Genomic DNA, 13,199 nt, shown 5'->3' with positions numbered 1-13,199 from the left:
TATGAATGTAATGAAATACTGTTGTGTTATGAGACACAATGAACAGGAAGACTTCATAGAAGCCTGGAAAGAATTATATGAACTGATGCTGAGTGAAAGGAGCAGAACCAGGAGAACTTTGTACATTGCAACAACTACAGTGTGTAAGGAATTTTTCTGGTAGATTTAGTATTTCATTGCAATGCATAGACTTAAAAAAATGTCAATGGACTCTTGAGGCAAAATGCCTTCCATATCCAGAGAAAGAACTATGGAACTGGACTGCAGACAGAAGCAGACCATTTTCTTTTGTATTATGTTTTGTTTAGTTTTATGGTTTCTCCCATTCATTTTAATTCTTCTATGCAACATGTATTTAATAGAAATGTAGAACCTATATAAGATTGGACGCTGTCTCAGAGAGGGAATGGGGAGGGAGTAGGGGATAAGGGGGAGGGAGGGGAAAAAAAAATCTAAGATATATGGAAGTGATTGTCAAACACTGAAAACAAAATAATTTAATTTTTAAAAAAATTGACCCCATCTGACATTCCTTTTTTTGTTCATGGGTACTACCCCACCCACCAATGCCGAGTTGTAAAGCCTTAGCTTCCTTGTACATTATGGGATATATAGTTCACCATCCTGAGCCTCTGTCCTGAGTAATTGGTCAGTAAATATCTGTTTATTAAGAGTCTACTATGTGCTAGGCATTATGCTAAGCACTGGAGATGCAAAAAAAAAAAAAAAAAGGAAAAAGACAGTAGAGTACGCAATCTACTGGAGAAGAAAACAAGCAAATACATACAAACAATATATAGGAAAAAAGGAAATAATTTAAAGAACAAAGGCACTAAAATTAAGAGAAATTGGGAAAGACTTTTTGTAGAAGATCAAATTTTAGCGGAGACTTGAAGGGAGCAGCTTGGTGGCATAGTGGATCACCCATCCTGGAATCAGGAAGACCTAAATCCAAATCCAGTCACAGCCTCTGGCAAGCTGTGTGACTCTAGTCAAGTCACTTAACCCCCTTTGCTTCAGTTTCTACCTCTGTAAAATGAGTTAGAGGAGGAAATAGCAAACCACTCCAGTATCTTTACCAAGAAAACTCCAAATATGGTCTCCAAAGAATCAAAGAACAACATAATGGCAGGAGAGGAGTTGGGAAGTAGTAGAAGATAGTGAGAGTGAGTGAAGGAAGGCAGGATAGTAGTCTCTTGGTGGGAAGAGAATAAACCCTGAGAGTTTTAGTCTCCCTTTCTTCAGACTAAGATCAGCCATGTCCCTTTCCCCCTTCATTTCAATTCCTCCCTTGGTTCCCTTCCTAGCTAGATCAGTGTCTGCTGCTATTTGTAAAGATGGGGGTGGGGGTGGGGAGGAGTTATTGAAATAAGTCTCCAAAGATTTGGGGGTCCCTAACCAAGATCCAGGCCCCACTCAGAAAATAGTGCTCTCCCCTTTCTTCCTCATATGGATAGGAAACGTAAGTGTCCACTGCTTGTTGAAATATGAGTACAATGAGGTGGTGGGGTATGTTAACAGAGACTATAAAAAAGGAGGATTCCAAGAAAGGTCCCAGACAAAAGTTCAAAAAGTCTATTTATGACCTTCTTGGGACCAGTAGAGGTTGATAATGGAAAGGAAGTGAGTACTATAGGTATTAAAATTCTCCAATGTCCATTCATAAAAATTTTACCTTTTCTTCTTTATTCCATGATTTTAACTGTAATTATGTAACATCTGGTGCATAATTCCTTTGGATTTTCTAATTTTTATTTTTGAAAGTTAAAGAATTAAAATGATCTGGGAAAATGACTATTCTGCCATCTTGGTGATCATGTCACTGCCTACTCAAAAAAACCAAAACTAACAGTTCATGGTTTTGTACCTTTTTGTTCTTCTTTGTATGTTGAAATATAACAACAATGATTAAATTCATACTAAATTCTTTTTCTTAAGAGAGAGACTTCATAATTATCAGAAGGTAACTAAAAACCCAAACCATCAACTACTGATTTACATACCTATTTTCTCATTTTAAAAAATTACGAGAATGATCTCATTACCATTTGAGGGTATCCTTGCTAAAACTATGAAAAGGGAGTAGTAGGTAAGCTTCAATGAATTTTTTCATTGAAGTTCAATGAATTTCACAGTACAGCCCACATCTCTAAATGCCTGACTGAAAGACACAGGAAACAAGAGATATCACTGTGGATATTATTTTCTGACTAATTTAATTTTTTAATTTAGTTAGGCAAAACTTGCCCTTGAAGTCTCTCTTCCAACTTAGTCCCACCAATGTACATGCCAAATTCATTCAAGATTCCTGAAAAACTCAAACGTAATTTTGTTCAATGGCTTGTTATTAAAATCAACAACTGCCTTAATTAGGGAGATAAATGCTCACCACTTGTCATGGAAGATTCCAGTAGAGTTTAAACACAAGAGGAGTTTCCTATGTAGCCATCTTTACAAAAGGGATTAGAGTACATTTGGAATTATGTAAATAAATTGACAAAAATGTCCATGCCCTTTAGAACAGAAACTCCATTCCTTGGCGTATACCCCCAAAACACCACAGAGAAGAAGAAAGTCTCCATATGCCCCAAAATATTTAAAGTAGCACTTTTTGTGCTATCTAAGAATTGGAAAGTAGATGCCCATCACTTGAGAATGGCTAAATAGACTATGGTAGATGCATATAATGAAATATTACGATGCTGTAAGAAATGATGTACATGATGAATAGAGAAACATGGAAAGATCTACCTGAACTGATGCAGATAACAAGCAGAGCCAAGAAAACAATGTACATAATGATAACAATGTAAATGAAAAGAAAAAGTACATGCCAAAAAACCAAAAGCAAATAAAACAAAATTGTGAATATCCAGCAGGATTTGAATGATGAGATATGAGAAGACACCCCCCTCACCCCACTCCTTCATAAAGGTGCACAGGTGCTACACTTTGGACCTATTTTCAGGGGTTTTTTTCAGTGTATTCCTCAATTGTACTGATTTTTTCCCTCTAAAAAATATTATGTGTTATATGGGTAGCTCTCTGGGAGGGGGAAGAGAAGACATTTGGGATAACTATGATGATATAAAAAACAAAGTCAATAAAAATATTTTTAAAAAAAACAATGAAAAGATAGTGTGGCATCGTAAGAAACTTCATTCATATCAAAGGCTGAAATGTGAGGTTCTTCATGACACACATAGAAGGAAAAAGAGAAGATGGGCTTACTTAGCAGGTGCTCAGTATTATCACTGTTGCTGTTACTGTTACCATCATTTCCCTGAATGGGGGGCTGGCTTTTCAAATGGATTGTAACTGAATGACATAAGGCTTAAAGTCTCATCAGAAAGACTGTAACTGTACTTATTTGCCAAAGGTGACACTCTTTCTACTAATCTCTCCTACCAGGGAATGCATATCTCCATTCCAAAGTTTCTCTTTGTTTCTTTCAAGTTTCTTTTGCTTGTCTGTCCTTATACCCTATAAAAACTACTATCAAGATAAAACTGTGTTTATTTCAATGCATTTCTGGTCTGTATAATATTTCATTTGTTCAATGGCATGTGAGAGGGAGAGTATGACCAACTACACACAGATAGGATAATGTGTTGAAGGCTCAAGATGAACCAAAGAAACATTATTAATACATATTATCTTTTTTTTTTATTTAACTTTTAACATTTATTTTCACAAAATTTTGGGTTACAAATTTTCTCCCCTTTTTTCCCCTCCCCCCCCCCAAACCCAAGCATTCTAATTGCCCCTGTGACCAATCTGCTCTCTCTTCTATCCTCCCTCTCTGCCCTTGTCTCCGTCTTCTCTTTTGTCCTGTAGGGCCAGATAGCTTTCTTTACCCCTTAACCTGTATTTCTTATTTACTAGTGGTAAGAACATTACAGTTGATCCTAACACTTTGAGTTCCAACTTCTTTAGCTCCCTCCCTCTCCACCCCTTCCCTTTGGAAGACAAGCAATTCAATATAGGCCAAATCTGTGTAGTTTTGCAAATGATTTCCATACTAGTTGTGTTGTACAGGACTAACTATATTTCCCTCCATCCTATCCTGTCCCCCATTACTTCTATTCTCTTATGATCCTTTCCCTCCCCATGAGTGTCGACCTCGGATTGCATTCTCTTCCCTATGCCCTCCCCTCTATCCTCCCCCCCACCCTGCTTGTGCCCTTGTCCCCCACTCTCCTGTATTGTGAGATAGGTTTTCCTATCAAAATGAGTGTGCATTTTATTCTTTCCTTTAGTGGAATGTGATGAGAGTAGACCTCATGTTTTTCTCTCGCCTCCCCTCTTTATCCCTCCACTAATAAGTCTTTTGCTTGCCTCTTTTATGAGAGATAATTTGCCCCATTCAATTTCTCCCTTTCTCCTCCCAATATTTCTCTCTCACTGCTTGATTTCATTTTTTTTTTAAGATATGATCCCATCCTCTTCAATTCACTCTGTGCACTCTGTCTCTATGTGTGTGTGCGTGTGCATGTGCATGTGTGTGTGTGTGTGTGTGTGTGTAATCCCACCCAGTACCCAGATACTGAAATGTTTCAAGAGTTACAAATATTGTCTTCCCATGTAGGAATGTAAACAGTTCAACTTTAGTAAGTCCCTTATGACTTCTCTTTGCTGTTCACCTTTTCATGGTTCTCTTCATTCTTGTGTTTGAAAGTCAAATTTTCTTTTCAGCTCTGGTCTTTTCATCAAGAAAATTTGAAAATCCTCTATTTCATTGAAAGACCATTTTTTTCTCCTGAAGTATTATACTCAGTTTTGCTGGGTAGGTGATTCTTGGTTTTAGTCCTAGTTCCTTTGACTTCTGGAATATCCTATTCCATTCCCTTCGATCCTTTAATGTAGAGGGTGCTAGATCTTGTGTTATCCTGATTGTATTTCCACAATATTTGAGTTGTTTCTTTCTAGCTGCTTGCAATATTTTCTCTTTCACCTGGGAATTCTGGAATTTGGCCACAATGTTCCTAGGAGTTTCTCTTTTTGGATCTGTTTCATGCGGTGTTCTGTGGATTTCTTGAATATTTATTTTGCCCTCTGGTTCTAGAATCTCAGGGCAGTTTTCCTTGATAATTTCATGGAAGATGATGTCTAGGCTCTTCTTTTGATCATGGTTTTCAGGTAGTCCCAGAATTTTTACATTGTTTCTCCTGAATCTATTTTCCAGGTCAGTTGTTTTTCCAATAAGATATTTCACATTATCTTCCATTTTTCCAATCTTCTCGCTATGTTCTGTGATATCTGTCTTTCTCACAAAGTCCTTGGCGTCCATCTGTGTCATTCTAGTTTTGAAAGAACTATTTTCTTCAGTGAGCTTTTGAATCTCCTTTTCCATTTGGCTAATTCTGCTTTTGAAAGCATTCTTCTCCTCATTGGCTTTTTGAACCTCTTTTGCCAATTGAGTTAGGCTAGTTTTCAAGGTGTTAATTTCTTCAACATTTTTTTGGTTCTCCTTTAGCAGGGAGCTGATCTGCTTTTCATGCTTCTCTTTCATCCCTCTCATTTCTCTTCCCAGTTTTTCCTCCACCTCTCTAACTTGATTTTCAAAATTCTTTTTGAGCTCTTCCATGGCCTGAGCCCATTGGGTGGGCTGGGACACAGAAGCCTTGGTTTCTGTGTCTTTGCCTGATGGTAAGCATTGTTCTTCCTCATCAGAAAGGAAGGGAGGAAGTGTCTGTTCTCCAAGAAAGTAGCTTTCAATAGTTTTATTTCTTTTCCCTTTTCTGGGCATTCTCCCCAGCCAGTGACTTGACCTCTGAATATTCTCCTCACACCCACCTCACCTCCTGGTCCTCCCAGCCAGCGTTTGGGGACTGAGATTCAAATGCTGCTTCCCGCCTTAGGGCTTTTGGTGGGGGCAGGGCTGCTATTCAGTGTGAGAATTAAGTTCAGGTGGTCAGGTCGGTGCAGGGCCGCCTCTCAGGCTCAGTTCCCTCAGGGGGTTTATGTACAGACCTTCCACAATGGATCCAGGCTCCCGCCAGCTTGGGGAGCCCCTGTCTGCAGCCGCCTCTCAGCTTCTATCTCCCGGGGGGGCCCGAGCCATGGGGGCACCCCACTCCCCTCTCGACCCGCCAAAGAGACTCTCTCACCAACCCCGTCACCTGTGGGTGGAGGGGCTTGTGCCGCCGCTGGAGATCCTGTCCCTGAAGCCTGCTCGGATCTGTACCTCTCGGAGCCGCGGCCGCCGCAGGTCTGGGCTGGGCTCCGCGTCTGCAGCGCGATGGACCTTTTGCGAGAGGTTTGCAGGTCCCTCTGTGGGTGGAGGGACCCGCGTGGCCGCTGGAGATCCCGTTCCCGTAGCCCACTCGGATCTTTTCCTCACGGTGTCGCGGCCGCTGCAGGGCTGCCCTCTGCTCCCAGTCCCGGCGCCCAGTCCGCAGCACAAAGGACCCCCCGCGAGAGGTTTGCAGGTCTCTCCGGAACAGAAATCTCCCTCGCTCCAATATTCCGTGGCCTCTGGGTGCAGAATTCACCGTGAGTTGGTCCCCTCTAGCCGTTCTGTGGGTTGTGGGTTCGGAGCTATGTGTATGTGCGTCTTTCTATTCCGCCATCTTTATTAATATATATTATCAAAGATCAGCCAAAACAAGGAAAAAATTTAAGATAATTTGGAATAAAAAGAAACCCGGACAGAGAATGAGTCAGCATTGTTTTGGAGGAAGGAGGCTTGGTAAAGAGAAACAAGAGAAAACCCTCAGTCAGTTTTCAATTTCCACTGTTCAATTACTATTGCAGGTTTAAAGAAACCCCTCCTTTACGAGGTGAACCTAGAGCAGTGACTAGAAAGAGAATCCTGTATGAAGACTCATAAATGACGTGTAGACATTCAACTATCCAAATGTGAAAAACAAGATGATGCCTATTGTGTGGACTATCATGTGTGGTTGTGTGGTTGTATGAATGACCCATTGTGACAGACGTACTATTTACAAGAGTTTTCCACACTTCCCCTATACCTTGCCCCCAGTAGAATGAGTTAATTTTTTCTAAAAGGTGATAAAGCTATTCTCAGTATCTGATTGGTTGACATGTTTCCTGGCACATCCACACATAGAATCCAAGCTCCTTTGACTTACTGAACATCTGAAGATCATGTAAGTCACCATATCCTACCCTGCTGAGCAGATATGCTTCCATATGGAGAGAAGTGTGAGGGCAAGCAAAGTAGAATCTTTTTTGCTGTTATTGTTTATACCAGAAGTATAATGCCTCTAAATAATGTGATTAAGGAGGATCTTTCCCACCCATTGTTGGGCCTGCCTATTGAGGGAAGCTTGATTAGGGGAGTTGTTTTGTAGGCGGGTCCCAAGTACCTTTTGTTTTTTCTATTGAGGCACTGGCTCAGAGGGTTATGCCCTTTGGCTCTGTAAAATGTATAAATAGTCTGAGGGTGAGATTTTACTTGGAGCTTAGTTTTTGGAAGAAGCTTTGTGTGTCAGAGGAGACTCTAGGAAGGTGCTAAGGAGCCCCCCAGCTTTGAAAACCCAGATGTTGGTGCTTCCTTCTCTGGTAAAGATATATGTATGTTAATGGTTAGGCAGTTTGGAAGTGCTATCTGTTGATTTTTGATTTCTCTGAAATTTTGATTTGGATTTTCTCTGATACCTGGGTTTGATTAAAGTGATAGTTAACTCCTCAAAAGTTACCTTTCCTTTTAGAGAAGCAGATCAAAGAACCTGTGTATGTTGGGGTGCTTACTGATACAACAAGGGGGGCTGAATCTATAGAAGCTAGGTGCCACTGTACCCTTATTTCAAATCCTTACTGACATGGTTAAGTCAATCTCCTTTTGTTAACTGTTCAGTGACCTAGGAATGCCTCTTTTCATTTCAATAAGAAGCCAGAGAAAAGGCAGGGACTCAAATGATCACTCTCAAATTCTCCTCCAAATAACTTTAAAATAATGTAAAATGAATTCTGGAGCAGCAGAACCCATAAAAGGACAAGGTGAAACAATTTTCCAGCCAAAGACAACCTGGAATCTACAGTAACAATAATGACTAACATTTATATAGCACTATGTGTCAGGAATTGTGCTAAGCACTTTCCAACTATTATCTTATTTGACCCTTACAACAACCCTCAGACATAGGTGCTATTATTTATTACCATTTTACAGATGAGGAAACTAAAACAAATAGAGGTTAAGTGACTTGACCAGGGTCACACAGCTTGTATGTGCCTGAGGCTGGATTTGAGTTCAGGTTTTCCTGACTCCAGGCCTGTCACTAAACTACCCTGGGTCAGGTCTAGCTTACTAGACTGTGGGACTGTGAGCAAGACACTTAAATTCTCTGAATCTCAGTTTCCTTGTCTATAAAATAAGGGAATCAGAATAGCTGGTGTCTGAGGCTTCTTCCAACTCTACATTTATGATCCTACCTAATGAAATTTCATTTTTTCCTATCCATTTAAGGTTTATAAAGTCCTTTCTTCATAATAACTCTGCGAGGGTAGTAAGGACTGAGAAGTCTTAAAACAGCACTTTGGCTTTTAAAGTCCTTCACATTTTACCTTTCCAGTCTTCTTACATTTTACTCCTCTCCAAACACTCTTATGATCTAGCTACACGGACTTTCTTGGTGTTCCTCAAACAAGAAACACCATCTCCCAACTCTGTGCCTTTTCATTGACTGTACCCCAAGTCTGGAATATCTCCTTTGATTTATTGCCTCCATATGGAAGCAAATCTGCTCAGCAGGGCAGGATATGGTGATTTATATGGTCTTCAGATATTCAGTAAGTCAAAGGAACCTGGAACATCTCCACCTCCTGATTTCTCTGGCTTCCTTCAAGATTCAGCTCAAACCCCAATTTCTACACGCATATTTTTGTGTGTATATTTTATATATGAGGGATGTGTGTATGTATATAGGTATGTATGTATATACACGTAAATACATACATATGTACCTATATATGTGGCAGAGAAAAAGAGGGAGATTGAGTCTTGTATGTATTCTTGTTTGTATGTTGTATCCCCCATTAGAATGTGAGTTTCTTGAGGTCAGGGCCTTTCCTTATATCCTCAAACACTTATCAGGCACATCGTAAGAGCTCAATAAGTGCCGGTTAGCTAATTGGCTTTTTAAAGATCATCTAATTTAACAAAAGAGGATATGGATCTATTGTTTTACTACATAAACCAATCAGGACCTTTGATCCCTTTACTTTTGGGAAAATAAGCCAACTTTCCCCCCAGAAACAAGGAATAGTCTATCACACCCCTCCCTCTCAAGAAATTTCAACTTTCACCAGCAGAACTTAATTTTACTAAATTTACTACTATCTTACTTTAGGGCAGGAATTGACAACTCCAAAGTGGCAAAAGCAGGTCAAACTTCTGTTAATTCACTTGCTACTGAAAGGGTCAGCGTAGCAGATATCTCAGAATTCTCCAGGCCCTGAGCCCCGGCCTAAACCTTAGCAATGTTATCAAAGGCAGTAGGAAGGAAACCCAGGCCTTAGAGGAGGGATGCTGATAAGGAAATATAACATTTTTTACAGTTTGACCTAAGTTTAGCATGGGCAATACTGCTATTACACTAAAAACCATATCTCCACCGCCTTTAATTTAAATGCAACAGTTTGTCTACCCCTGTTCTATGTTATTAAAAATGAAACAGCAGGCAAACTATGAATGATGTCTCAATATGTCAAGCACAAGAGCTTACCTTATTATAGCCTTGATTTGATTTAAAATTACTCTGAAGTACCAGGAACTCACATTGCCTCTTAAATTAAAATTAACGTGCCCTACTTAATAATTCACATTCATATAGCACTCTAAGCTTTTTCCTCACAAAAACTCTATGAGGTAAGCAGTGCAAATATTATTACCCCTACTTTTCAAGTAAGGAATTTGAAGCTCAGTGAGGTACAATTTGACTCTTTCCAAATGTCAAAGGAAAGTTTAGATATTTGTAGGTGTAAGATTCCCTATTTTTCAAATCTAGAAATATCTAAGGAAATACAAGGCAACTTTTGGAAGAGGTGGTGGAGAGGTACAGAAATATATGAGCATTCTTACACATGGCCATTGTGTTGACCGGCTTTCCTATATATATATTTGACATATACATATACATATATATTTATACACACACATATATACATATTTGATACACTGGAGAAAGGATTGGGGGATAATGAGGGGAAAAGGGTTAATAAAACATTTTTAGAAATGCACAGAAAGAAAAAAAATGCGGATAGAGATACAATGGGAGCTACTTTGTTACTACCTTGTTAAACTGTTTGTCTTTTTTTAAAAAGTAATAAAAGTTCACAGTTTTTTGTACTTTTCTAATCTTTACATCTTGTAATTGTTGATGACTGTTAAGTTCAAAAAAAAATTTTTTTAAACAATAAATGAGGTAATGTCCAACTTTTCGTGGTATTTTAACTGGTCCCCTGACTGAGAACTTAGCATAAATAAAAATTCCACACAATTCCCTCTCCCTCAAAGACAAAAATGGAGGATGAGAAATAGTTCACTGTTATGGGGATCTGGATATCACAGGATCTTTGGGACTCAAAACAGTAATCTAATCTACCTCCTACTAGTATCTATTGAATAGGTATACAAAACATATGCTAAAGGTGCCATCGTGACAATCAGGAACTTAGAAGTTCATAATTCTGAAACTCAGATTTTACTATATCACAAGAAAATTTTATTTGACTATTAAAACTACATTTCATGAATTTAATATAATGCAAGTAAAATAATTAAGTTGCATTTATCAATCTTAAATTAGTAATCAAAATTAGTAAAAAGGTAAGGGGATTATAGTTATTAATGTCAGCCAATGAAGTGAACATAAATGATTTATCACATTGGCAAAGATTTTACCTAGTGACATTGACCTGAAATTGGAAACCTTTTCTGAATCAGTGATTTACACAAAAATAAACAAATCCAAACTATGAACACATTCCAAATATCCTTTTAGTAAGATCAATAAAAAACCCATATAGTCTCAAAGTACTTATGAAAGGTCATCTCAAAGGGGATATATAATAGTCTTTCATTTTAATACTAATCACCTCTGTTTTGACTCCCTCATTCAAAACCAGATCCCCTTTTCTCTATTTCTCCCTCTTTTGAAGCATTTTCTTTTCTTGTTTTATATAAGGAGCTCCCTGAAACTTCAGTCTTTCCACAAGTCCAAGGCTCACTTCTATTTAATTAATACCTTCTCTGTGACACCCCAAATTTTCCAGTGGATATGAGGATGAACTTGATTGGGGGTGGGGGGAGAAGGGAGAGGGAGTAGTAGGAGGTTGTTTCATTTTCAATGGTACACAGGGTCATTTAAAAAATCTGTACACTCTACCCAGCAGCCAGCAAAGCTAATACTTCACAAATAGTGGTGGACACACATGGAGTAACTCACCCCTTTATGCTTAGCTTCTTCATTCAAAGCTGTCACCCAAGCCACTTGCCACTGGCTCCTCCAGCTGTTGAGGGATAGTACCCATTTCAGCAAGAAACCCAAATCCTCCTTATGTACTGGCTGGAAGGAATCTGCTGACATCCTGCAGGGACTGAATCCAACAATGACCAAGGCATATTGCACCAAATACATGCTTACAGTCACCAGGGCAGCAATGAACAGAGTGACCATGATTAGCCACTGGATCTCATCCATCCAATAACCCAGACAAACCATGTCAGTTAGTCTCATTCCAACTTCTCAGAAAAATCACTGCTCATCTAGGTTGGTGGGAAAGCCACAGTTTCCACAGAAGGCACGTTCCTCATTGGAGAACTGTGAGTTCAAGACGTTTCCATCCAGTTTGAGAATATCTGGCTTGAAGAGAAGTTTCTGATACTGTAAAAGACATGGAGAAAAGAAAACGTGGATAGAGGGAGAAAGGAAAGAAGAGGGAGAATGAATTAAATTTTTTTCTTGGAAGTTTTAGTAATAGAAAACACTTTTCAGAGATCCTCTGGCCAATCCAGTTTATCAATTAGTACCAATGCAGTTTCAGTTTCATAGAGTAAAATGAGGATTATAGAAAAGTGAGAAAGCTCCAGGATGGAGGTAAACACGGCTTACTTACCAAAGAAATCCCCAAAGGTCACAAACAATAGCCAAGGTAAACCAAGGAATAAACACATACCTACACAACGAGCACACACAACCCATGACTTACACCCAGCACTAAAAAATAAATGAATAAAGGAAAAATAAAGAAAAAAATTTCCGAGTCCCCTCTTCAGCAAAAACAGAGGGAACTGGTACAAATGTTAGCGGAAGACTGCCCTTTCTGCTTCCCCTCTCAACCAGAGCCGCGGGAAAATGGGTCAACTCCAGCAATTCCAGATGTTCCCTCCCGTCTTCCCACTCCCATAGGCACCTTTTCTGCGGTCTGACCCAAACACAGCCAGGCTGAAACTAAGGTGTGTCAGGCAAAAGGAACGGAAAGAGGAAAATCAACACCTCCACGGAAAAGAGAGGAGGCGGGGCATGGCTCTGACAAACCTCCCCCACGCGGTCCAGCCCCAAGAAAATGGCCAGGCGCCGGCGGCTGGAAAAAAGTCCATCCCCTTCCAAGGCGATCACACAACCCGGAGCCAGGTTTATAGTCCTGCGGGACTGCCCGCTCCAAGACCTGAGTCTAGGGCGCCCACCAGTGGGAAAGAAAGAGAAGAACGCACATTCACCTGGTCCCCTACCTGCTTCCCTGACTCACTCCCCGGCTGTAGCCCTTCCAGTTCTCCTCGGTTCTTCCCGGGTTGCACACTTAATCGAATACAAAATGAAAAGGTTCTATCATTAGCCCTACCGATTTGGAAGAGGCCAGGAAAATGACATTTGTTTCTCCCGCCCCGCCCTCTCCCATTTCCCCCAGTCCACAAGGGGGTCTGTCTGTTCTCCCAGCAACTTTTTGCTGAGGTAAGGAGAGAGGAGAAAGTGGAGCTGGTACAAGTCATCAAGACGTCACTATTACTAAAGCCGCATCAGCCCGACTGAACGTCTGCTCATGTAAGTCCCCCAGGTTCATTTGGCAGGTCTCTCTTAGGCTGGTGAAATTGGGAAAGGGGGGGTTCCTCCCTATTTCTTCTTTTATAGATAACATGTATGATTCCAGCAAGATAGACTTTCCCATTAACAAGTAAGACAAAAGAAACTATTGTTCTGTGAATTTATTAAGTAAATTTCACACTTCAA

At 39.9% G+C, this 13,199-nt stretch overlaps 1 protein-coding gene across 12 annotated transcripts in view; it reads right to left on the bottom strand.

Moving 5' to 3' along the window:
• The window catches only part of C2CD2 (C2 calcium dependent domain containing 2), a 155,155-nt gene extending 142,362 nt beyond the window's left edge, over window positions 1-12,793 (bottom strand). For 2 of the 12 annotated variants that reach the window (XM_072614750.1, XM_072614755.1), the window contains exons 1-2: window positions 12,385-12,549; window positions 11,418-11,855 (exon numbers count right to left, since the gene is read on the bottom strand). In XM_072614750.1, the coding sequence (XP_072470851.1) occupies window positions 11,418-11,708 (291 nt within the window). In that variant the 5' untranslated portion in view covers window positions 11,709-11,855; window positions 12,385-12,549. The other 10 variants (XM_072614758.1, XM_072614759.1, XM_072614753.1 and 7 more) reach the window with 9 other exon arrangements.
• Between the last annotated feature and the right edge of the window lie 406 nt (window positions 12,794-13,199).

Source organism: Notamacropus eugenii, chromosome 5, assembly GCF_028372415.1.
Source record: "Notamacropus eugenii isolate mMacEug1 chromosome 5, mMacEug1.pri_v2, whole genome shotgun sequence".
NCBI classification, from domain to species: domain Eukaryota; kingdom Metazoa; phylum Chordata; class Mammalia; order Diprotodontia; family Macropodidae; genus Notamacropus; species Notamacropus eugenii.
The sequence above is the reverse complement of the archived record's forward strand: the minus strand, read 5'-3'. Positions and strand labels throughout refer to the sequence as shown.